At 42.0% G+C, this 27,381-nt stretch overlaps 1 protein-coding gene across 1 annotated transcript in view; it reads right to left on the bottom strand.

Moving 5' to 3' along the window:
• znf536 (zinc finger protein 536) overlaps positions 1-27,381 on the bottom strand; it is a 99,765-nt gene that overhangs the window by 38,409 nt on the left and 33,975 nt on the right. Inside the window, exons 2-3 of the mRNA XM_053318690.1 lie at positions 22,305-22,463; positions 12,110-13,888 (exon numbers count right to left, since the gene is read on the bottom strand). Coding sequence (XP_053174665.1) covers positions 12,110-13,888; positions 22,305-22,463 — 1,938 coding nt within the window. The remainder of the gene's footprint in view (positions 1-12,109; positions 13,889-22,304; positions 22,464-27,381) is intronic.

Below are 27,381 nucleotides of genomic sequence, written 5' to 3'. Positions count from 1 at the left end.
CGACGCTCGCTATTCTTATTCTTATTCCCCCTGCGGTTTGTATTCTCTCTCGCTCCCCCTCCCTCTCTCTTCACTCTTTTCTCCGAGCGCAACTTTGTTGATTTGACTCTTTTTATTTATTTGTTTCTCTGCAGCTTTTTTTTTCCCTTTTCAGTTTTTTTTTTTTTTTTTTTTTTTTTGATGTTTAAATCAAACATGTTTTTAGCGAGTGGTTGGTATCATCCTCCACTAACGGGAAAATAATGCAAAGTTATTTGTCTTTAATTGCCACTGAGCTTTTTCAAACACGGCTCGCTGCCTATGTGTGTGTATACCTGTGTATGTTTTTTTTTGTTTTTATTAGTATCACGGCACGCCTCCATTGATGTGGAATAACAGAGGAAATAAAAGTTGACATAGTTTCTTCTTTTCTTTTTTTACACCCCTCCACCTCCACCTCTCCACCAGCCCCCCTGTTTCCCACCCTCTCTCTTTCTCCTTCTTTCTGCTTTGCTCTCTGTTGTGTTTTTTTTTATATATCTGTGTTTTTTCCTTGAAGTTGCGGCGGCATTGTCTCATTACAGTATGTGTCGACTAGCTGTGTAAGTGTAGTTATTATGCCTGTGTGTCTGTGCCTGGCGGTACTGCTCTCTCTCTCCCTCTCTCTCTCTTTCTGTGTGCATCTCTCTGCTGTCTCTCCCTCGGAGGATGAGGAGCTTTATGAGTACAACTCCTCTGAGGCGTCCTCCTCACATCTCCGGGGCGCCTGGGGAAGGGGAACGTTGCATTCTTAAGAGGAGCAACTCAAACTGAACAAAGTCTACAGGAGTCAGGGAAGAAAAGAAACAAACAGCAGACTAACGAGATGGGAAGCAGAGATCATGTCAAATATATCGGGTTGGAAGGCCAATTTATAACCCATTGTTTCATGTTTTTTTTACCATATCGAATGCAATGCAGACTAACGCAACGATGAGCGTGCACGCGGTGGTATGCAGTCTTTCATATATACATAAAAGCACTTGATTTGCACGTGAACACACACACACACACACACACTCATATATATATATATATATATATATATATACTGTATGAATGTGATCTCCAGCTCCCTGTAACCTCCCAGGCTCCCACGCTGTCTCCCCTCCTGTTTTCCCCATCCTGTTTCTAAAATAATGAATAGAATAATTGTCGTGTAACTTTGCTATCATCCAGCGTTCGTCTCCGTTTCCCTTTTCGGGGGAGGTAGTGGGGGGTGGGGGGGTGGGCAACTCGATACTGCCCCTTCATTCACCGTGCAGCACTTCCAGGAAACGTGATGTGGCCAATATCATTGGAGGTATTAGCGAAGACGGCGTGAGAGAAAGAGAAAAAGAGTGAGGGAAGAATATGAAGCCTTTATAAAAAAAGGGCCTTTCAGCAGGCACAGCGGTTGATATCGAGGGAATTAGCGAGAGGAAAATATTTTTAGACTTATCACATCTGCCGAGGAGACAAGAGAGACAGAGAAGGAGAGAAAGAGAGAGAGAGAGAGCAACAGGTACCATCCTTAGGGCTTGACAGCAGCTATTACACTTAATTGCTCTTTGAAAACTACACTATTTGCACTTTTGGGTGACAAGGTGATAATTCACCTCTGCAAGTTAAACTGGTAATATTGTTGCGCATGTGAAATAGCACCTCGCTTTTGCCAGCCGTCAAAGCTGTCACATCAGCGCAGCGATGAAGAGACTGAGGAAGTGTATCACCGACAGTTGTATTCTTCTTCTCCTCGGTTAAGAAAAAAAAAAACAGAGAGAGAAAAAGACAGACAGACAGACAGTCCTCCAGACGGCTTAATCACTGGAGGAGCCCGTGCCCTCCAGCAATAAAGAGGGAAAAGAAAGAAGGCAGAGAGTGAGAGATAAAGAAAAGAAGAGAGGATCCCGGAGTGTGGGAAAGCGGGAACGCAGAGATCTAAGAAGAGAGTGAAAGGAGGAGAAAGGAAGGAAGGAGTGCTGGTGGACTGGCTTTGGTCAGAGCAGAGAAAACATCAAGTGGCAGCGTTTTCCAGTCAGATGCTGGTCAAACTCTGGGTAAAGTTTGAATCGGGTTAAGCTGTTTACAAGACCCTCTGCATGCCTGCAATTGAATTTGCCATGAATAAACCATTTAACTGAACAGACTGGTCCAGTGACACTGACAGTCCCTGACCCAAAACCATTACTGGTTATCTGACTGTGAAGGGAATTTGGCAGCACTTTTGCACAGCCAGTATTGCTTAAACAATCACTTTGATTTATTACAACATGGGTCCCATTTTTTTGTATTTTTGTCCATTATTCTATCAGTAATATGATTGTACTCAGCAGGTTAAGCGCTGAGATAAGAGAATGCGTCATTGTAAGGAAGTCTGACTGGACAGTAAACACAAACAGTCTCAGTATGTATTAATATAAAACTATGTAACCTTTTAAAAGATAAAATAATCTCACTCTTCTGAATCCAAAGTGGAATTCATAAGGAATAAAATGCACTTGTTCAGTTCAATACACTCAGGAATTTTGCTGCTACAGTCTCACTTGGTCTGCTATGACCACTAGCTTATGGTGGCTAATGTTAGCTAATCTTAGCAAACTTTGGATAGATATCGCTGTATAACCAAGATTACTCGGTCAGTTTGCTGACTTCATGATGTTTCCCTGCTTGTTTCACTGTTACACTTTGTTTTAGCGTTTGTTAGCATAAAGCCTCTTGTGGCTAATTGTAAAATTAACATCTAAAATGTCAGTTGTAAACATCTTTGACCTACCATACTTGCTGTAGTTGTATAGTGTATTTTTATAGTGTATTTTTCTTGCGCAATATGGAATTAATGTGAATTTAACTACAAAATAAACCAAATAATAATACTAGCTTTTCTTATAACCTAGCTACATGTTAGCTTGACTGCTCCTATCTCCTGCCTTATTGGACTTTGCTGTAGTGATACTTTTGTGCTCCCAGACTTTTTTTTACAGGCCAAAACTACAAAAATAAGACCCAACTTCTAATAAGTCAAAACCAATCCTTTAATTCCAAGCTAAGAAATGACAATCCTGTTCTTTTGTGTGGGTGTCATCACAAAGACACTTCTCAGTGACGAACAGCTGAACAGTCTCATCTATTGAAGCTTACAGCATAGCGGAAGTCAAACACAAAAGGAACAAAGGTTTGACGGTGTGAAACAAAAGGGTCTCAGGTGTATAGATATACAGTACTGTATGCCGAATACGGAAAGGAAACGGGGATAGGTGCAGCCACGCTGACGAGATATAAGTGTGGCGGAGAGTGAGGGTGAACATCTGGTTTTGTTTTTAAATTCTTCTGACATAATTTGTATGTGGATGATTCGGAAAAGATGCACTTCACTCTGCTAAATAAATAACTGTCGACAACTCTGAAACGCATCCACGGCTGTTATACTCAACGTAGATGGTGTAATTTAGACCAGGAGCACCACCCGCCTCCTCTTAGATCCTACGGGTGTCACCTTTTCTGAACTTTCAGACCTATTTTAAGTGTATGGAATGATTACAGCGATGCAGGTGAGCTATCTGTCTGGCTCATTAGTAAACACAGGGGTGTCTGGGAGCAATAAGTACCCCCAGCCCTTTTCCACTTGTCAAAGCATTTTGTGTGAGTGTTTATGTGTGCATGTTTGCTAGAGACAAACAGCAACCAAATTCATGGTAATTAACCACCTGATGAGGACAGTATTATTGGCAATTACCAGGTTTTGCATTATCACAAGTTTTAAATGTGTGCATGTGTGTGTATGCATGCAGGTGTGTGCAGCACAGAGATAAAAGGGGGATGTTATCTGAGAGCGGAGTCAAGCTGTGTGCGGAGAAAGTTATGGTCAGAGTCGCAAACGCTGCTGGCAAGTGAAAGAGGTGCTGAGTCTGGGAGTTCCTTTTCATGTGTATACACAACTTGAGAATAGATCTAACCGCCGAGCTCCAGTAAACAGGTCCCGAGTTCGAATCTGACGGCCAGCTGAGGTCTTTTTTTTTTTTTCTTCTTCTTCTTCTGTGGACTGCGTGTTGCATCTTCTCCCTCTGTTTTTGTGTGTTTCTCCAGATGCTGCGGTTTCCACTCACAGTCGAAATAAACGCAGGTTGGGTGCGGTTACCAGAGTCGGTCCTGACTTTTATAAGTACTACCACAAATGTAAACTTCCAACTGAGGCTGCTAAAGCTCCTAAGATTCCCAGAAAAAAATACTGGTGAGATATCGTAACAGCTTCTAAAGCTACTAAACCTGTGATTATTTATGTATTTATTTTCTTAATAGGATAAGTAGTTTAAAAATCTACCTTAAGAATATGTCTTTATCTGCTGAAAATGAAGAATTACACACTTTTGACTTATAGGAAATATAGTAATAGAGTAAACTTTTAAGATCAGTTCTCGAGTGGTCATCTGATCCAAGCCGGGATAACCAATCAGATGCAAGGATTTACCCCAACACCTGCCTCATTGTTCATGTTTAAAATCCTCACATATGACTCTGTGACATGTTATTCTGCACAAAAAACATGTGATTTTCATTCTTTAAAAAAGTTCATTTCATTTGTCTGAACCATTACTATGAATATCCACCAATTAACATGTGAAATTAACAGTCTTATATATTTATTATTAATGAAAAGGAATAATATGATATTAAAAAACTGGTGGAAATTGAGAAAATAAGAAACTGGAGCTGCTAGATGACACAGATTAGAGAAATCATACAATGAGTAAAATTTAGACAATGAATGAATGGAAAGAGATCCATGCCAGTTTTCTTTATGATGTGCAAGAAAGAAAAAAGAAAAAGAAAAAAGAATAGTGTAAAATCCTATCACATGTTCAAATCACATGCAAATAGTGGGTTTAAACTACCCTATTCTGAAATATATTGCGTCTGGCAATGATAGTCTGTACAATCATTGCAAAACACAAACACATGTGAGTGCAGCTTTGTGTGTGTTTGTACTTTTGTTCTCCAATTTTTGCGAGAAGTTAAAAAAATGAAAGATTTCTAGTCTTATCTTTCACTTCAGAGTAAAATCTCACTTTGAACAGGTTGATAAATATGAGCCTGCAACTCAATGAGTCTAAATGAACTGTGGTGAATGCTGTTGGTGTGTGTGTGTGTGTGTGTGTACATAAAGATGCAGATTTTTGGATACTGTGTCTGTGTTAGACAGACGCCAGCATATGTGCTATCGAGTGGATGTGTGTGTGTGTGTGTGTGTGTGTGGAGCTTCATTTGTTAAGCCTACCTTTCTTCCACTTAAACCAGAGAAAGTGAAAATTACACCAGTAATGCCAACTGTGATCCACTACATCTGCGCTTCACAGCGAGCCCACCAATCCCACCATATGTCTTTAATTACCATCAGTGCTTTACAGAACCTGTTTCTCTCTCTCACACACACACACACACACACACACACAGCCTTTTATTACAATGGCCCGTACTTTACGCTACAAGCATGCGTTAGAATGTTTGCCTCCTCCTCTGCTCACATACAGATGTACGCATGTGTGTGTGTGCAGTCAGTATGATGTTCTGATATGACCTCAGCACTCATGGGTTCAAATCCCTTACAGTGAAGGCAGACTATAGAGCTCTCTCTGTCTGACAGAGGTAATTGGCCACTAGTGACACAACCAGTGCTGCAATTAAGATGAAAACCAAACTCCTTTAAACTGGTGCGCACACAAACTTTTACAGACACACACAACTGCAGACATTTTTGGGTTAAAAAGGGGCAATGGCGTCACAGCAAGACAAGATGAGGGAACAGTATAATACTTTTTCCCCCCTAAACTCATTATTTCTATTTTAAATGTGCAGAGTTTTGCCTTTTGTGGTACATGTGAAAAGTCCGACATTAAGTCTAAAATGTCTGCTTGTTGTCTGCAAAAAGGCCATTATGTGATTCATTATTATTTTTGATGTCTTCCTGTCAATCATCTCCCCAGTGTGTTAATCTGTTTGGCTTTTGCAGCTTTTTTTTTCTCACAATTCGTTGCCATTCTCTGAGTGCATCATCACTTTTTCTATTTAGTTGAATAAAACTTTACCCATGGACTTTTTTTTAAAAGTGTATTTCAAGGGCTATTTTGTAAGGAACGGAGCGTAATTTCCCCTTTTTGTTGTGTAAAGTATTTTCTTTTAATCAAAAAATTTGACCCTTGTTCTAATAAAACATGCCTTAATTTCTACTGAGGCTAAAGTCTATGGAAAACCTGCTAATTCTGATGCATTTCTCCCATTAGTTACTGGATATTGTATCAAAGAAGTCACATGATAAGTCAGAGATGGAACAGTTAACGATAAGGTGAATTACACCCCCTTCAAAATAAAACACAACTTCAATTATCAACTTCTTGCTTCTAAGACTTTTTTGTTTGAATCAAAAGTCATTCAAACGTACAATTTTACACATGAAGGTTTGTACTTTGTGTTGAAGACAACATGATGTATCTTTTTCAAGGTCCACTAACTGGATTCATCTTTATTATTTGATTGTTCCAGAGCTTTAAGCTGCATTTTGTGGCCTTCAACAGATTCAGTTTGGCAGATCACTTCCTCTGCCAGAAACGTGTATTCCATTATGGCTTAAAGTCAATATATGTTTACATATTTATGTTGACATTTATTCTTATTTTTATATTTGCAGTGGTATGTGAATTTACTAATCAGTGGCAGACTATTCATTATGACTCCTCTCTGTGTTACACCTCATTAAATACAGCATGTTATGTACAAAAGCACACTTTCTGTCATTACATGCAGCACATGAGAATGTTTTCACTGATACTACACGACTGACTGTGCTTCTCGCTTCTATGCAGTGACACCGAGGCACCTACAGTACACGTTCATCCTCTCAAGTCTACAAAAATAGACTCTTTTCAGCGTCATCTAATGTGTGTACAGGAGGTGATCATTTTTTTTCTCGGCAACATACACCACAAACAAACAACAGCACTTACGAGGAGAACTATAGAGCACAATTTGAGAGTACTTGTAAATTGGGAGTGATGGGTCTAATTGATGTGAGAATATACAGCCCCCCCCCCCCATCCCCCTCCTCCCCTCTCCCACCCTCCACCTCTCTCCTTTCTTTCCGGTAATCCACTAACTCTCTGTTTATGTAGCCTACTTCTCAAATTGCGGGAGGTGCTCGGCTGTGAGCTCTGCCATTTTTCCTCCTCTGAAATCCTCCACGCGCTCATCCAAGTCCCCGCACTTCTATCAACACTTCCTCTCCAGCTTGTCAATCTCAACCTTCTGGATTTCCTGGTCCCACGTTTTAATACAGTAAATGAACGAAGGGGTGGGGGCGGGGGGGATTGTGTGTGTGTGTGTGTGTGTGTGGGGTGGGGGGTTGAGGTAATGTAAGTAATACGACGTGAGGAGCAAATGTTCACAAGCGGTCATGGCATGTACGCCACTGCTTGAATAATGTAATACTTCATGTTTGATAATGCATGGCTATAGATAGGTCTCCGCTGCAGCCAAGTATTGATTGTGTTAAGCACATCTACAGTGCAGCAAATGATGCAGGTTCATATCAGTCTTTACACGGCCTGCTGTACCTCAGTAACCAGATGCCTCGCCTGATTCCAGAGACCTCAGGGCCACCGCTGTTGTTAATGACATTTATCGATATCTCCCATTCCTACGCCAATTTAGACAGGTGTGCTACAGATGTGCCAATGTGTGTGTGCATCTGTTGTATATGTATATCTGTTCTGTGTCAAAGTCCAAGTAGATTCATGTGCATTGTACCCCTTTTCCCCTCCTCTGGGCATACTAATGAAGAGACGGCCACTCCAGACGTGCGGCGCGTGCCCTGCAACAGCTCCCGCAGATTCAGGGGAGAATTTCGATATTAATGATTTATGCCGTATTTGCATACAAACCTAATGCAAACCCACTCCAGATAATCACATTTTGCCAGGTCTGAATTGAGTTTTTCGGACGTCTTTGCCACCCCCACCGTCTCCACCCACCGGATAACGGCAGAACGTGCGGCTCTTGCTCTTCACACTGCGGGTGACCCCCAACACAAGGGGTTTACAAGTGGACACGTAAAGAGGGGCTCTAATAGCAGCGCATTTTACTGTGGGAAACAAGTGTGTCTATTTTGTCATCCAAGCTTTATAATGCATTTGGAAATTATTTATTTAATAGCATCTCAAGCAGTATCTGGCAGTAGTGACAGTAGTAGTAGTGAAATTAGCCAGAATAATAGCTTCAGCAGCAGTGGATTGTTAGTAGTATATATTTACTCAAGTCCTAGAAAACTTTGGGTATTTGGACTTTACTTGAGTGCTTCCATTTCAATCTATTGCTACTTTATATGTCTACTTCCTTACATTTTAGAAACTACTATACCATTTACTCCAATGCATTTATTTGACAGCTATAGTTATAATTACAATAAAAGAAAATAATCATTAAACAGTAGAAAGTAGTTAAAATAAGTCTACTTTGAACAGCAGGGGAATTGTAACCCGTCATGTTTTAAGGCACCAGTAGTAATAATAATATTACTAATTATCATCATCACACAATAAAACATAATATTAAAATAATAGAACTCTCACAGAAGCCATTCTGCTAAATGATGAGTACTTTTACTTTGAATACTGTTAGTTAATCTTGCTGTTCTCTAAGTACTTTTAATTGTAATGGAGTACATTATACATTATGCATATTATTGGATGGTGTTGCTATGTCTACTGAAAGGAGTGGAATTGTTATGCCACTGAGCAATAGTAATAAACATAGTACTAGCAGTACTACTGAGTTTGGCAGTAGTATGAGTAGTAGTGAAAGAAATGTAATAGAAAGATAAGCATTATTATAGCAGTAATCTTAGTAGGAGCTAGAAGTAACAATAATACTTATGCTCATTGTTGTTATAGTTAAAATAGAAAAATAACAATAACTATAGTAGTAGACATTGTAGGAGCAGTACTAGTGGTGGTAACAATAGTAAGAAAAGCACTGGTACTACAGTAGTTATCATTATGTACTTACTTCCATGAGTTTACATGGACGTGCACTTGTTGGAAAATCCCTTGCTTCCATCACAAGTTTAACACACACACACACACACACACACACACACACACACACACACACACACACACACACACACACACACACACATCCAGATGAATAAGCAACTGAGAACCTCCAGTTTGACTTTGGACAGTGCAACAAATCTGGAGCTTCCATAGGAAGCATGTAGGAACCAGGGGATTACTTATACAAGCCACACACACGCAGTCACACAAAACAGAAAGAAAGAAAGAAGGGGAAAGGGGAAAGGGAAAGAAAGGGTCTTACAGTTGTGTGATGAAAATAATTTGTCAAGATATCCTTTTAGCTTCTGTCTAAATTCTGCTTCAAAGTCAATTCAGCTTGCCCTTTATTATGTTATAATTACATAAAGCAGTTTAATTACACTGTGGTGTACCTACAGTGTAGGATACAGAGTTATATAATGCTGAACACAAGAGCTCACTGATACTCATCCTGTGTCCGAAATGTACTTTATGACTCACCTGCCAAGAGGACTGGTAGATGAAAAAAATCCACTAGCCAAGCATATATTTTACTGGCCAAAATAATAAAAGTAGTGAAATAATACATGTTTGAGTACATTTCATTTATAATAAGGTATTGTGTTGAATACAAACAAACAACAGAAGGAGGCCAGGGCAAAATTCCCATGAAACAAACATCTGCAGGGATTACAGTTCTCCGTTGCTACAATGGATTTCTGTCATTGTGGAAAGAAAGAGGTAGAGAGAGAGAGAGAGAGAGAGAGAGAGAGAGAGAGAGAGAGAGAGAGAGAGAGAGAGAGAGAGAGAGAGAGAGAAAGAAGAGGAAGAGAGAGAAAGGTAACTTCCCATTCATTCTCCATCTTGTTTATGGTCTTTGATGGTGTGTTACAGCGTGCGCACCTCACAGAGCAACACGGACTATCTAAAAACGGAGCATCGTTCAACGTTAACAAATATTTCAGAGCAACAGATCAAATATCGTAATTCCACATGACGGAATAACAATGGAAAGATTCGTGTTACTGTTGCTGAATGTCCAATCAGTGAAAATGAATTAGACACGCATAAAAAAACACACATGGTGTGCGTGTCTACACTGTATAGGGACAAACATGACTAATTTCCTTCGAGCCATCATGCCAGATATTTTATTACAGGACTATTTTGGTATAAACATTTACCCGCCAGTGTTGCGGATAGCCTTCAGAGATTAACTCGTCAAACAGAAAATCTACCCACATTTGGCACTTGGCAGGTGTTAATTTCGGACCCTGCTCATATCCAAGCACGCCACATGTCTTGAGTTTACTCCTGTTCCCTACAATCTTTTCTATGCTATCTTCAGTACCATCCAGGAAAGATTTGAATGGTGAATATCTATTTGCCAGGAAGTTGGATACATAATAACTTGTTGGGTTTTTCTAATTACAATGAATGCTTGATTCAGACTAGGACAAAATAACAACGTGTAAGAAAGGCTTTTGTTCTGCAGAGAAAGCCTTATCTATAAAGGTCAAGCATTCCTAGTTGCAAAGGGAACTGCCCACATCGCATAGCTCGCTTTCACAAGCTTCCTGATTAGACAATAAGTAGGGCATTCTCACACAAAGACATTCTTCCATTAAATGAAATATATACATGTGTATTTATGTATTAACCTCGCATGGTGAATATGTTTTTTTTCCCGATGGTAAGATATGCAAAGATCCGGTTCCATGACAACAGATAATATTTTGTCGGATGGAAAGGTCAGATGAGCACATGTAGCTGCACTGCTTAATTATCAAACAGGTCACTATGATTATAGGTTAATATACTGTACTGTATCTTTATGAATATGTGCCTGTAAACATATGCTCTAATGTTCACGGTATGTTCCCTTCTTTTATTACACACAGGAAACAAAGAGTTATCATTGTGGACTGTTGGATTGTTCTAAAACATGCAAAAATATATATTTTTAAAAAAGTAAAAATATATATATTTTTTGTCTAGATTAGATCTGAAATAATCTGCAAAATATTGACATTCCAGTTGTCAGCTGAGAGACAGGAGTGCATTACGCTTTGTGAATTAATTCCGGTAGCTACACCAAACTGTTTCTGACACTTCATGAATGTAGCAAAAAAAAAAAAAAAAAAAAATCTGTTGCAACGTGAGCAACTGCCAACTCACTCACACCTGTCAGTTCGCAACATCAAGGAGTTTTCACTGATAGGATTTCAGCTAACAATACCAGACTTTAACAATGTTCCCTTCTGCAGTTTCTATCTCTGTTGCTATATAGAAGTGTTTCAAAGCTCAACACCAACTTTGCGTTTTTACTTTTCCTCTTTTAGACACTTTACCAACCACCCCTAAACTGCAAAAAAAGAGCGTGGTTTAAAAAGAATAAAAAAAAAAGACAGAGAAAGAGAGAAAAGAAAAAGGACTTCCTTCCACAGTCTCAAGGAGCGGCTGTAACCTTAGCAGAATCATGAAAGTTGACAGTTCATTTTTCACAGGGTCATAGATCGACGAGTCTTATAAAGTAATGGGCTTTTGGGAGCCGGCTTTATGAAAGCTAAGATAGTTAAGAGACATGTGGAGGAGATGGCACGGGGAGCTGAGGTCCTGCTCTGACTCACCCAGGGTTATTCCCTCCATGCTGAGGAGCGGGAGGGAGGCGCTGCACTCCCAGTAATATAAACGTGTAATAAAGATTAATCTGTTGCTAGTCGCCAGGCTGATAGCTTCTAAACTTGCTTGAAATAAGGCTGAAATCACTTCAGAGCCAATCTCGAGACCTTTAGTGAGTGTCTGAGATTCCTTTGTGGGCGTCAGGGAAAGAATGTATATGTGTTTGTCTTGTGTGTTTAGTGTTTATGTGTATGCGGTGGTGGGAAAATTCAATTTGTGTTTCAGACACATGTGTGCTTCTTCATGACTCTTTATACGTGTGGTTTTCTGATAGTATGTCTGTGACTATATGTGTGTGTGTCCTTTAAAACAATTACAGTGCCGGTGAAGGTTTAATACACACTCACCAGGTGCATCTGGTCTCTTCATGCCCCCTGTGGGTGCTCCTCCTGCTCCACCTCCCAGGCCGTTGAATGCGGGGAGGTTGTCATTGCTGTAGGCTCTGAGGACAGACAGCATGTTCATCTGCTGCTCTAGGTGGGTCTGCTGCTCGGCCTTCAACAGTCCTGGAGGACCTCCGGGAGACAGGAGGCCCAGGCCCTGCTGCCAGTGCTTCTCCAGGGGCAAAGCTTGGTTTTGGGTTGGAGGAACGAGAGAAAGTGGTGTCATGGCGGAGGAAGACGTCGCCAAACCAGCCCCGCTCCTCAGCGGAAGAGAGGAGTCATCTTGGAGCTGTTTGGGGTGGTTCTGGAGGTGGTCTGAAACTGGACTTCCTTCTTCATCTCTCTCCATGTCCATTTGCCCATCCTCATCTCTCTCCTCCTCCTCTTCAGCCACTCTTCTCTCCTCCTCTTCTTCATCGGAGTGATGTTGCTGCTGTCTCTTAGGGGTGGTCGAAGGTGTCTCGCTGCCACTGCGCACCCCGGCTTTTACAATCTCATCATCAGATCCAACCTGGTCCTCCTCAGCATCTCCACAGGAGCCCCTTTCACCAATCTGGTTATCCCCAGCTGAAGATGCTCCTATGAATACCTGGCTGGGTAAGTCAAGGCCCTGCTCTGCTGGGGTCATATAGCCTTGAAGGCTTTGGAGGGCCCTTGGGGATCCATCATACAATCCACCAAACCGCCTGTAGAAGTCACTCTGGAAGGGGTTGTAAGGCTGGTCCATGTGGTTGTTCCAGCTTAACTGGCTTTTCTCTCCATCTCTGTCTCCATCTTTATCAGGGGTCACACCAGACGTCTTGGTGTTGGAGGATGGATGGGTGGAGGAAGCCTCTCCATGAAGCTCCTTGACTGTGTCAGACCGCTGTGATTGGGCTTTACCCAGGTGGTTGGCCTGGAGGTGCAAAGCCATGAGCTCCAATGAAGAGGTGGAGAAGGAGCAGAAGAGGCAGCCATGCCAGGCCACATTATCGTGGATGGTGACTGAGGAGCCAGGGAGAGAACCTGATGCAGACTCAGGCCGGACCGACACAGACAGATCCAGCGGTTCATACTGGGACCCAGGCTTGCCTGGCTCTGATTTCTGCTTGGGTTCAGCTTTCTCTTCTCTGTCCTGGTCAGCTGAGGTGGCTCGCTTGGCTTTGGGCTCACCGTTATCATGATAGCGCTGGGCCTGGAGCTGGACTGGGCTCTGGTTGTCCTTCATATCTTTCTTCATGGAGCTGAGGACAAAGCTGTCCATAAAGGCCTGGAGAGACCCTTGAAAGTGAACTCCATTTCCCATCATACTTTGGTAGGCCCTGCTTAGATCTGAGAAGCTGGCAGGGCTCTCTGTTGCTGTTGGGGCCAGGGAGGATGGGCCATCGGCAGTCTTCATGTTCTCGGCTGAGGAGACGGAGTCAAAATGGCGGTCTCCGCGTTCACGCTCCCGCTCCCGGTCATGTGGGGACATAATGCCGGCAGACGCCCACTGATGCGGCAGCAACGGGCCTGCCCTGAAGTCTAAGTTGGGAGGCATCCCCTTGAAAACATTACGGAGGACATCTGGGCGGGCGAAGATGCCACCGCCGGCCGTCTTCCCGTGATCCTCTTTGTGGTCAGAAGAAGGGGTGTGGCCAGAGGATGGGCCTGAGGTGGTGGAGCCATTTTGACGCTCGCGGTGGTGGCGCTCCAGGTGGTACTTCAGACTGGCAGACTGGGTGCCAGCATAGTCACAATGAGGGCACCGGTAGGGTTTCTCTCCTGAGAGGCCAAGAAAGAGACAGAGAAACAGAAAGGGAGAGGCAGGGAAAAGAGTGAATAATTAACCTGATTATTAGATTGACTGGATATCAAAACCTATTTATTGGAGCAGGGAATGTGGACCCTAGGGTCATGTAACCTCCCTGAACAAAGAAAATGAGGTCAAATGAGTAGAGCTTACAAAAAAGATATGCATTTCATTAACCACGATAACAAAAGAGAGTAGTTTGCAATTGCCTTGGCATCAAAACACATTCAATTTATAACTCCTGTAAAAAAGGAGGAGGGAAGAAAGCAAAATATATATATATAAAAGAGAGGAAGAAGCAGTTTGTCAAGAAAAATAAAACACATCAGATTAAGACGCTACAACACAAAGTAATAATGAACAAGATCCTGAATTCAACTAACAATCCCCTGTCTCTTCTCATGTCGGCTGTGCTCCATTTGATGTGTGTTATTGCACATGTGTGTGTGTGTGTGTGTATTGGGGGGGGGGGGGACAGGGTAGGCATCTGAATATGGGTCGATCCAGCTCGATCCAGCCCCGCCAAGAGAGCCATCACTCACATCAACACCATAAAAACATTTCACCATATGGTGCTTTCAGTCCACTACAAGAGATAATATTTTCAACTGACAGCGAAACTGTCTCGATGCTATCTGTGTTTGCGCGAGCGAGCGAGGGCTGGGGCTGGGGCTGAGGGTGCGGCTGGGCCTCTGTTTGTGTGTATTTTTGTGCATCTGTGTATGGGCGTGTGTGTGTGTGTGTGTGTGTGTGCCTGCGGTGGGCTCATCATGCCTCTGTTTTGGCCTTGTTTGCTGTCAGGCCTGTGCCTTGGCGATGAGAGTGCAATTTCTCGGACATTCCCTATTTGCAGTTTATCTTGAGAAGCATAAATCAGCCACGGTATGAGATCTCCCCGACTACTGCCACACTGTGAAGCACTGAGAGAAACAAAATATGGATGGTACACCCTGATGCAAAAATAAGTCAATGAGTATTCAAAAAAAAAGAAGAAGAAGAAAAAAAAATGTGCAAGCAACATATGTGAACCACATGCTTGTTGTAATGAAGCCCTATGATAAAGAACAATATGATTCACTACAGGATACACAGATCAAAGTGATTTATATTACGGTAAAAGAGGGGTGAATCTATTGTGTAGCATTTACATATATGTATTTATGCTGCACATCCATATTCATGAATATTCTTGATAATGGTATAACACCAGCATAATTCTGCCAGAAGTGGATCTTCCATTGGAATGATACTTATGTTGAAATAGAACACATCCTGCTAGCAATTATAATAGGCTTGGAGTCTGAGCCAGATTTGGATTCATTAAACAATGAACAGAGAGGGGGGAAAAATGCTAAGCTTTATTTTTTTTAAATATATACATATAAAAAGTTCCCGGAGTGGAATTTCTGTTCGAGGGATAACAGTGGCTGTGTGAAGAGAGAGAAAGGGATTGTTTGGGGGGAAAAGGAATAAAAAAAGGGGGGATGTTGTCAAGTGTTATTTGTCTACGTGTGTGCACATTTCTATACAGTATACGGCCATAAAATGTTTAGATTATACACATGGAAACCATTTTATAGAAGAAAAAAAGGCATTGTTACGCAAGGCTGGTTTGAATGATTTAAGTCGGGCTGTGTAGTAAATCATGGATATAATTAGCAAATGGCATACTGCTCAAGTAATTTATCATTATTTAGAGGGCACCATTCCAGAAAAAGACTCTGCGATCTGCAGACCTACTGCAGAGCTCTCAAATAAAGGGCCACAAACACCAACTCAATACAATATTGATACAGGAGAGGAAAGAATAGGAGCATATACAAAAGAAAATAGAAGGTGGAAATGCTGAAGAGAGAGGAGAGAGAAAGAATAAGTAACAGAGAGAGAGAGACAGAGAAAGAGAGACAGAGAGAGAGAGGGGAAAAAAAGGAAAGAGAGCGAGCAGGCGGCTGCGACAGATAGCCCTGACTATAGATAGAAAGACAGTGATTTGATATCTTTTCTCTTACACTAGAGTGGCTATGAAGCATAGAGTATATTTAAAATAAACCACACGAGATGAGCTTTTAACCCAATAAGTGCTTCTCCTGTGAGCTGCCGAACAGAGGCTCAGTGCTGATTTAATAAGGAAACGTCCCTGATGCAAATGATCATTCTCAATTCCTCTAACTGGACAAAATGATATTCTAGGAGCCAAATTAGACAGAAATTAGACTGATCTGATTTTTTTTTCCTCCTCTGCTTTTTTTTCTCCCCTTATAAGAGGTTGTTAATGTTCAAGGGGGGGGAAATAAAGATTAATGTAGCATCTACATATCTAAAATGAGAATGAAAAGCACAGAAGATTGTATGTTTGACAATCCCCCCCTGCCCCCCCTCTGATGTTTATGGGGTTTAAGGAGAACTGAAAATAAACACAAATGCCCTCAGAGTGTGATCAGTTTATTCCAGTTTTCCCATTAAAATTAAGCATTTAAATATATCTGGAGCGAGTGAGACAGACGACAAGTGCCTTTCTGCATCTACTTGTGTTTATGTACGTGGTATGTGCACCATTTGAAATATGTGTGAACACATGTTTATGCGTGCGTGTCGGCCTGAGCCTGTGTGTGTATGTGTGTGTGTGTGTTTGTGTCTTAGAGGGCCATTTGGACTGGCTAAGACATCTGCTCCATCATACGTCAGGGGCCTGGTGTGACATCTGGGGAATATACTGTATCCTGCCTTGCAACATTACACACAATTTACTGCTAAAGGTCATTATGTACCCGTTAATCCACTTTTAATTGATATCAGCGCAAACAGCACAACCTCCCAGCCACATGACAGATCACTGCCGCCACAAAACCAGGAAATTGCTATTCGGGAGTTAAAAATAGAACGGTAAACTTTTCTCTTTTTTTTTGTGCTGTTGTCCTTCTTCACTTTGTTGAACTTCTTCGGAGGTTTTTCGGTTCCAGACAAAAAAAAAGGTGAACGACTGAAGGGTTAGAAAATGCGGCCGCTGCAGCTTTTCCTAGCTTTGCCTTTAAAAAAAAAACTAGAGCTCATAAACATCTAAGTGACACCTTTGTGGATATAAATCATCCTTCTCTTGATTGCCGTGCTGGGATCTGCTCCTCCACAGTATGTTTTCACTTCGTGTTGCATGTACTGATTTCATCTGGCTTCCTGCGAATTGTGACGGCGCCATAGAAACAAGTAAAGATAAATACCCCAAACCTGTACAGAGGGGCAATTAAAATGGCTTAATAGATATGACATACTGGAAGATGAATTTCCTTTTGGCCGGAAGGATGGAAAAAAAACACCAGTGGGATGTTTGAGAGGGTGAATAAGGGATAGAAGCTGCCTTGCATCTGTTCTAAGTATATCTGCTAAGTTAGTGTTTAGTGTTTGAATTGAGAGGGCCTCTAATATTATCATGGTTGTATGTAGATAGGGTTGTATGTAATGTAATTAACTCAATGCACTCAGGAACTTTGGATAAGTGTGTCCACCCAATCACAAAGGGTAAGACTGGTATGATCCAATATGTTTCTTATTAACATAAAATCCAAAGAAAATAAGGTTCCTCATGACATAAATATTTAAAAAGTGGATAAATATATGTATTTTTTCATGCTTGAATAACATTATAACAGGTGGGAATTGTAGTTTTTAAGAAAAGTTATTCAAAAGTGTAAAAAAACTACATTTGTCAAGGGACTATTTTCAGTGGTGGATGAATACACATTTGGAAAGCTATTGAATATTTACAGTACAATGCAGTGTGGTACATTGATGAGTTTTAGCAGTTATACATTTTAAGACACAAAGGATTAAGATTTATCAGACTTTGGCTACACAAACCATATTTGTTAGTGGTATCAACTCATTACTGGATTTGGTGAGAAAATGTGGTAGTTAGTGGTGAATTACACAAGCCAATGACACTGTAAGGGTTAACAGCTCATTTGTGTCAGATGGGGAAACTCACACCATTAAACGCACAGAATAAGGATCCAAGAACTTTGGATAAAAGTGTTCACCCAGTGGCAAATGTGATACATTCAATATAGCAGTGTCATCATACTGAGATCAATTAGAAAAGAAGGGAGCACTAAGTAAGAGGAAAAAAGGGTGGAAGAAGGGGGGGAGGAGAAGTGAGAGGAATGGAGAAGGAGATCACAGGTCCCTCTTGATTCATCCTGATTACAAGGTTAGGTTAAGGTTAAGTGACATGGGCAAGTCCTGTCTCTCCTCTTTCTCTTTCTCTCTCTCTTTGCCCCCCCCCCTTCTCTCCCTCTCCTCATTTAAAGGTGAGCAGGGACTCTTATTGGATATGCCGCCCTGCCTGAAGTTATGTGTGGCTATTGTCAAGAGCGAGGACCTTTTTATTTTTTACACACAGCTGCTTACTGCTAAATAGTGCCTTGTCCAGAAGGGGACAATCTGGGCCTCTAATTGCTGTCACTGAAGCCTAGATTCATTATGTGACTTTCCCATTAAAATGTGAGCATTAATTTGTATAATGAAATATCACCCTCTGCAGTGTGTTCATTAGCTGTGGCCCCACACTGTAGCGCCACAGCCGCACAATGTTAGCTACCTAGAAAACTGTGGTTAATTTTGCTAATGGATATTTTCCCACTCACTGTTCAAGAGGAAATTAATACTGTAACATTAGCTCTTTAACTTTTGGAGAAATTTAAATTCACTTCATTTCTTTCAAGCTGGTGTTAGCCTCTCATTAATCTCAGCGTCGCGACGCACAATGCCCGCTTCCGTCGGCTCGGTAAGCAACTCCATTGTGTCGCTCACGTTGCATTAGGATGAAAGGGGGGGGGGGGGGGGGGGGGGGGCTCGGCTTGTCATCTTGTGCATTTCCCCACCGCATTGTCACCGGAGCACAGAGAGGATCTTTAGCCGCTGTAAAAGTCATCTTGTGGATGTAATCAGGATGTCACAGTGGAGCTGGTATGATTAGGTTATAGGAATGATTTAAAGGCCACATGTTGGGGATGCATCAAGCTGTTTTTCTCTCCATTTGTGGAAGGCTATGCTAAAGCTGTGCTTAGACGGGCGCACATCCAGGGATACATTCCATTAAAAAAAACAACATCCTCACCAACCTTTCTCACTTTTACTCCTAGGTGTAGACACATAGATTTCACCATATAAAACCATATATATCAGACATCAGAATGGAAGAAGTGTAAAATATGCTGTGTGGATGAAATTAGATGGACCTACTTGTCTCTGTGTGTTTTGTCAAAGGAGTTAACGCCAGGCCTGGGGTGAGGCCTCGGCTTCCTCCGAGATGAAATATGCCCCTCGCGGGAATCCTTACTGTACCACTCAAAGCAGGCATAACTCAGCTCTCTCAACACCAGATAACAGATGCCCCCCCACCACACACCCCCCCAATCCCAAACCACCACCAACACACTCAGCCATCGACACACACAGAGTACTGTGGTGTAGTCGGGGATGGCCCGGCTGTGACCTGGATGTGCTATTTAACACAGGGATCCTAATTATGTGAGTACACAGCAGACGTATTAGCATGCTCCACAGCTTTTTCCTCTTATTCCTTTCCAGATCTGAGGTACAGTATGTGCCTCTTATTAAAGGCAAGCAGAAGTGTGGGGAGGGGGTTACAGTACGGGTGGTCTCTCATTCTGCCTTTTAAGTGCATGGAGAAGAAGAGGGGGGGGGGGTGAAAAAAGCAAGGGGAGACTTAGACAGAAAAGGAGAATAAGGAGAAAAGAGAGCATTGATTTTTCTCAGCTGTAAGGGATTTCCATTTTCAGTTGTGAGTGTTTCAGCCTCGGCGTCTCTACTGGCACTCAAGGATTACTTAGTTGTGAAGTGTAGAAATTGACAAAAAGGTCAGGACGGTTGGACTGAGCTTTTCAAGAACATCTTGAAGAATTAAGGGGTACAAATCTCTGATTGGCAGAAAGGGGAAATTAGTCTAAATCATGAAAATAGCTTCCTTTTTTCTCTATTTTGGTTCCCATGATTATGATGGGAACCAGTGATGGTCTGGTGGCAAAAATCAATTATATTTTCAGACAAGCTTAGTGGTTGCTTATTTAACTGAATCCATACTGACATGACTATGATATATACATGCAATATGGATGCAGAAATACACAGTAAAATGTGGGCAAACAAAGGCTTCAAAAGGGTTCCTAGTGTTTGAATATACAAAAAAAAACCTGAGAGACAATGTGGTCTACATGTAACCTGTATGGTCACCATCTGAATCTTGGTATGCTAGCATTCTAACATTTGTATTGTAACAAGTATTGGACTTAGTGATGGCACTGGATGAAAAGTCAAGGGATCGATTTGGTACACGCATGTATTCCTATTGGAGAGATTCATCTTCTGGGGGCCAAGAATTATATTGAGAAAGGTGTAAACTTTGACCTGCTAAAGTCACAGTTATCAAGATTCATCTTCTGGGCACCATGGAGATTTGAACCAAATCCCATGATAATACTGACTCTGACTGGCGGTGAAAGAAAAGAGGATCACAAGTGTAAGTATGATTCATCCTCTGGGGAACATTGATTTTTCCTAATTGTATGGCAATCTATGCAGTAGTTGTTGAGATTACATTAAAAAAAAATGTCCTCCATGTTAACTTCATGGGGTCATGAGAGGAAAAGTTTGAGGATCACCAAAATCAGAGACATTCATCCTCTGGGGGCCAAGAATTGTATTGAGATTTTAAAATGGAAAACTGTTTTCAACATTTTGACCTACTGGAGATGATAGATAAAGTCACCATGTAGAGTTGTACCAAATCTTATGATGGTACATCTGTTTGGTGGTGAAAGGAAAATCATATGTAGTATATGAAGACTCATTCTCTAGGGAACATGAATGTTTCCTAATTTTATGGCAATCCATCAAGTAGTTTTTGAGGTATTTCAGTCTGGACTGACAGACCAATGAGCCAAGCTGGCATTGAAATACCAAACTCTCTAGGGTTCTAGAAATGTACAGATATGCTGCTTTTCTGTTTTATATCACTGTAATATGAATATCATTTGCGTTTTGCTTATTGGTCAAACATAACATTCTATTTTAAGATGTCAGGTTAATTGTGAGGGGTTCTCTTACTTAAGTCATTGTTCAAATATAATCTATCTCCCCCAAACTTAAACAATGTCTAAATATCACAATTTGCTCTTTCCAGTCTGGAAACAGGAACTCCCAGTGAGATGAACTGGGAGGGGGGGGGGTCACCTCACCAGGCCCACCAGCTAGAACCAACCGTCCTTGTTCTGAAGTGTCCTCTGCGTGGTCTAATTGTGACTTTAACCTGGATAGTCAGTGTGGCGTTTGTACCTCGCAGAGGGTTAGAACCCTGGCTACAGTCCACAGTCCACATCATTACTCTGACTGCAACCTCCCAGCAACAACCAGCGGACAGGTCATCACAGAGCTACCCGCCCCCCGTTTGGCGAGATGTTCGGGTAGAGCGAGTAGACGACAGAGGGGCCAGAACGCCTGACCAAAAAACAGAGCTAAATCGGTTAGGTGCAGCGTCTCACGCACACGCCTAAACTGTGGATAGACTGGCTTTGTTTTGGCTTGGAAGTTATTGAGAGTTAGCGAGTGTGAAATTGCCCTCTGAGTGATGTCATCGTAGGACACTGAACCCTTGTTGTGTTAATTAGAGCTCAATGAAATGATGAGTACGAAAAAAAAGAATAACAAGGGGCCTTAGGCGTCAATGGAGACACTGTTGAGAAACAGATTTCTACTTGTGAGTACTTTATTATGTTCATTTAAAGAAAAGGGAATTATAATGAACTATCTGTAGTGAGTGGACTAAACAGAGTCATAGTTATAGGTAAGAATGATGTGTTCCTGATGAACTGGGATCTACTTTTTTCGATACATTGTGGTGCTGCGATTTAGAAACGGTGTCCATCTGTGCTCTTAATTGTGATGGAGGGAAAGCGTACTCTGCCAGTAAGATTCTCTTCCTTGCTTTCACTCTCATTTAATATCACAAAATGTATTTTAAGCATATTACCTTTTAGTCAGGCATTAGAATAAATTCAGATTAAGAGGCCTCCCAGAGACAACCAATGCTGTATTCATCAATTAAAAATGAATATGTAATCAATTCGTTTGCATCGTATCCATCATATCAGAGACAGATTGATTCCAAAATCAGATTAGACCAATATTCATACACCGATATATCAGTCTAACCCCAGAAGGAATGTCAGTACAACTAGTCAAGTAAATTTTGCATGGAGTGCAATAAATGTTTCATTGCTGGAGAAAAGCAGCCTCCCACCCCCCCGATCCCCGCCCACCCGCCCGCCCGCCCGCACTCGGCCAAGGGTGGAGGTTGATATCTGCCGGTGTACTGACCTGTGTGTATCCGCAGGTGGACTTTGAGATGATGGGAGGTGCGGAAGGACTTGCCGCAGTAGGGGCAATCCTTGGAGGACGAAGCCAGACTCCTCTCGCGGTGCTGGGACAGAGACGGCTGAACGCTCCCCGCTGCCTTCCCCAGGTCCTCCCCAACATCTGGAGCGCAACACAGAGACAAACACAAGGAGGAGAGAGAGACAAAATGGAAGGTGTGTTGAGTGTCACTTCAAACCAGCCCCTCCGCACATCACGACATAACACAACACTTTTTTTTTTTTCTTCTTCTTCTTCTTCTTCCTCCCCATCCCACCACAACCCCCCCCCCCCCCGCCCCCCACCTTTTCTTTCTCCTCTTCTGTCTGCCTCTCATTGTCCCTCTTTCCCCCCCCCGCTCGAATGTGCGAACGCCACACAAAGTCAAACGCATCAAACGGGTTCACGGGCCGTGCTATTTTCCTCTCTGACAGAACGCTGACAGTTCATAAGCTTTTCAGTTTCTTTAGAAACACCATAGTCTTGAGATAAACCCCCCCCAGCACCACCACCTACCCCCAACTCAAACACACACACACACACACACACACCCTCGGCACCACCTCCGCCTCTCCTTTCCCCTTCTGTTTTTCTTTCTTTTTCTTTTTTTTTTTTTTGTTCTCACTATCATCATCCTTCCTAGCAAGCATATGCTGGATTGCAGTGAAAATTAACAATGCAAAGTAACAGAAAGAAAGAGAGAAGAAAAAAAAAAACAGAGAGAGAGAAAGAGCAATACTACAGATTCGGCTGTGTCAGCATCGCCGGATCTCCTCGCGTCTCTCTCCCTGCGACCTGATTTTGACAGGTAGCTGTCAGAGATATGATAGGGTGATAACGGTTTTGACCCCGCCCTCCTCCTCCTCCTCCGCCACTTCCTCCGCAAGGCAAAAAAAAATACAAAAAACGATGACGCACAGTTTAGTGCAACAGCAGTCTGTTATCAACACAATCACCTCCCCTGAATATGAATCTAAGGATGAGTGATGACAACCTGGGAATGTGTTGACAGCAGCATAATCTGAGGTGAAGGTGTCATCATCAGATTGTACACGCTGGCCTTGTTGTACAAATAGTTAAGAGCTCTGTGATGTGCTGACAGTCACGAGATTGCGCGATGTGAGTGCAGAGTTTAAAGGCCTGAGCGACACCGTTAAGTTCAAAACAGGAAAAAATTAAAAAAATAAAAAACATGAAAGAAACAAAAAGGAATACACAACAGATGCTTGATATGTCTTGTACCTTGAAGCTGTTAAATTAAAATATCTCTACTAGTTAGGATAATATTTGATGGACGTCACTGTGCAGTAGGTTCAACATCAACCAGCGCAGCACGGAACTGTCATGACAGATTTATGGACTTCATAGCAAAGTAAAAAAAAAAAATCATATGAAAACATTGTTTCATGTGTTTTCCTGCAAGCTGCCACATCTATATTAGTATTTATTTATCTGGAATGAGGCTGAGCAGTGTGAGATGTCATGAACTTTGCGGTCATGAGAACAAACTTCCTTTTTTTTTTTGCTGAGGATTTTAAAAAGAAACACACAGACAAAATAAGTGAGTTCATAACACTGTCTGTATTTCATCAGAGAGTGTATAAACACAGTCTGCCGCCTTTATAGTAAAAAAAAATAATAAATGAAATGACTTAGCATGTCAGTATTTGCATGACCCAAAGAAGCAGAAATACAGTTCAAAATGTTCATTTTTTTCCCTCCCAGTCATTTAGTATGTGTGTGTGGAGCGGATGGGGGGGGGTGCAGGGGGGCAGAAAGAAAGAAAAAGAATCAAAAATCGAGCAACCCACTTAGGCAACCCCAGACACACAATAAGGGGCATTTTTTAATAGTAGCCTAATCTTTTTTTTTTCTTTTTCTGCCACCATCAACTCCCCCCCCCCCCCCCCCATCGAGGGAGTCAAATAAGGTTTACAGAATGGAAAGACCCAAGTCAGCAAGTCCTCTTCCACACTGACACTAAACACACGACTCCATTCAGCAGCGCCGCTATCGGGCTGAAGGCTATTTATCACAACTGAAACTGAAAGGCAACCCCTAAATGCAAGTCTGTGACAATACGCAGATACAAAATACCAGCTGCTTCTACTTGGGCTTTGGCAACAGCGTGGTTTAATTCTGTTCTGCTACAGCGGAGGGGAAAAAGAAGCCGGCGAGAGAGAGAGAGAGAGAGAGACGGTTCGATTTTAAAAGCAGATGTTTAAAAATGTGGAACTCGGTTTGAGATTATCTTGTTTTTCGCACAGTTTTAATCAATATGTGATATTGCGGAGAGGAAAGTGGAAAGAGAGGGATAGAGGAGGAGGGAATAGGGAAAGAAGCAGCAGGGAATTCGATAAGGTTGTCCATTATTTCCACTTAGACGGAGGTTTACCCCTTCCAAAAATGACACAAAAAAAAGAATGAATGAAATGTGTTCAGCTGAGCTACTTTTAAAATATCAATTTCATTATTTTGGTCAAACCCTTTCATACTAATTGCATTCACTTTAAAATAATGTTACATTTGCTATAAAACTCTTTACATCATGAAGGATATTGTGTCTTTCATCATTGGACACATTGCTTACTGTATGTAAAATATCACAGGTGAAAATATAATTTCCTGAATAATTTCAGGACTGTGTGAACACATCAACTGCCCCCCCCCCCTCCAACCCATTCATTTGCATTTTCATTTGAGTGCATGTAAAAAAAAAAGGCCTGTAGACAGAAAATAAATAAATAAAGAGAATACAATTCCCCCAGTGCTTGGTCCAGGGCTGCACCATACTGTAGCCATAGTCGCCTCCTCACAAACATATTTTGAGCGGTCTACTGTACAGATCCCTTTTTGGCAAAGATTCCCCAGATCGTGTAACAGACACTGGCCCACCTGCCCGCCCCAGATGGGGCTAAAATTAAAAAATCCAAAACACAGCTTAGAAGCAGGACAAACACCAGACCACACTTCCAAACACACACACACATACTGTACACATACACACACCAGACACACACACAAATCTCTCCATGTCTGTCTCTCCATCTCTCTCTCTGTCACACACTCATGCACACACACACACACACACACACACACACATGTCCTTGTGTGTCAGGGTTAATAGTGCTCCTGTAAGAGGAAGACACACTACTGAGAGGATGAGAGTGTGCTCTCCTGGCATGTAACAGCCCTTCAATAATAAATGGGCTTCACACATTCCCATACACACACACACACACACACACACACACACACACACACACACACACACACACACACACACACACACACACACACACACACACACACACACACACACACACACACACACGCACACACACACTACAAAGAAAGGTAAAAACAGAACTTTGGGTGTGCTTCCTCGCTCTTCTTGTGAGTGTGTGTGTGTGTGTGTGTGTGTTTGTGTGTGTGTGTGATGTGTGACGAGTATGTACACACACATGCCTATAGGTACACACACACACGCCTATAGGTGCTCACACATGTAAGGGAATGCACGTCATTCTCAGGCGCTAGCTGGGTGTCCAGCACGCTCGCCTTTAATCAGTTGACTGATCCGAAGCTTTTAATGCGGCTGTTCCAATTACTGTAAAAGTCATCCTGCTCCATATAACCACAAATATTGACACTTTATTGCACAACACATTTATGACATTTTGAAGGTCACCCCGTATATTAGGCGTCATCGTTCACAGCTGGGTGTGTGATGTGGGGAAAGAGACTCTCGATCGCCTGTTGACACGCAGCCGTAACTATCCTCTCCTATCGATTTTTCTTCTCCAGCCTCCATCTTTCTTTATGCAAAGAGGATTCACTGGAGGAGACGCAGCATCAAAGTGTCACAGGTGAGTCTTTGGCTTTATATATATATAAGCCTGTAAAGGCCAGCCACCATAACTCTCTCACTTTGCTCACGCTGTTATAAAATTAGGAAAGCCTGACATCTTTGTACTTATACTCAGAATGTTAACATCTGACAGGCTCCTAGTTGATTTTAGTGATTCTAAAAGAAGAGAAAGTGGTGTTAAATCATCGTGTAGGATGCTAGAATTAGGGTTGAAAGTGAGTCCTTGAATGCACCACTTCCTAAAAGTGAAGAAATCATTCATTAAACCTATTTGAATTCATATGAGTTCATAAAATGTGCTTTGAACTGAAATGATCACTGATTTTCCACTTGTTTTTGTTTTGTAACTATAACAGGTGACGTGTTATTTCAAATAAGATCAGTATTTATGAGCAAGTACATCACTATCATCTATATTTGCTGCCAGTGTCAAAGACCTAAGCTGAGTAGATGTGTTTTTTATAGTCAAACCTCATTGTTTTCCCATCTCTCCCCACAGAACATCACAATTCATATGAAGAATAAACCCACTAAAAGAGAAAGACACTCAAAACCACTACTATTTCTTGTTTACCCCCCCCCCCCAAAAAAAAATCCTCCCCGTCAATCTCAAACATTCAAGAAGGTTTTAATCTATCGTCTGTGACCGCCTCGCTCGTCTCTAAAAAACATGACAAACGCAGAGCTGTGACTGTACTAGTACAAGAATATCACAGAGGGGAAAAGAGAGAGAGAGAGAGAGAGAGAGAGAGAGAGAGAGAGAGAGAGAGAGAGAGAGAGAGAGAGAGAGAGAGAGAGAGAGAGAAATACATGTATAATTCAGCTGTATCTGATCTGAGACCAGCTCCTCTCCCCTCTGCCTTTACTGGTGTCACAGCAGCGTAATGGAACATGCCAGAACAAAGGCTCTGAGATCAGATTGGAGCAGAGTTGAGCAGGCCATCTGGGAGGCAGGCTGAGTATCAGTCACTCTGCCTGCTGTCTGCTGCACTCACACTCACACACACACACTCACACACACTTCCCTTCTGACTAACTGTGTGTGTGAGCGTGCGACCGTGTGTGTAAGTAAATGTGTGTGTGTGTGACACCTCCCTCCCCTTTCCCAACCGCACGTCACCGCCGCCAGGATCTCGCAAAAAACGGAGCGACCGACGTGCCGCCACCGCG

The sequence above is a fragment of the Scomber japonicus genome, chromosome 1, assembly GCF_027409825.1.
Source record: "Scomber japonicus isolate fScoJap1 chromosome 1, fScoJap1.pri, whole genome shotgun sequence".
NCBI lineage: Eukaryota > Metazoa > Chordata > Actinopteri > Scombriformes > Scombridae > Scomber > Scomber japonicus.
This window is presented reverse-complemented; position numbering and strand designations above follow the sequence as displayed.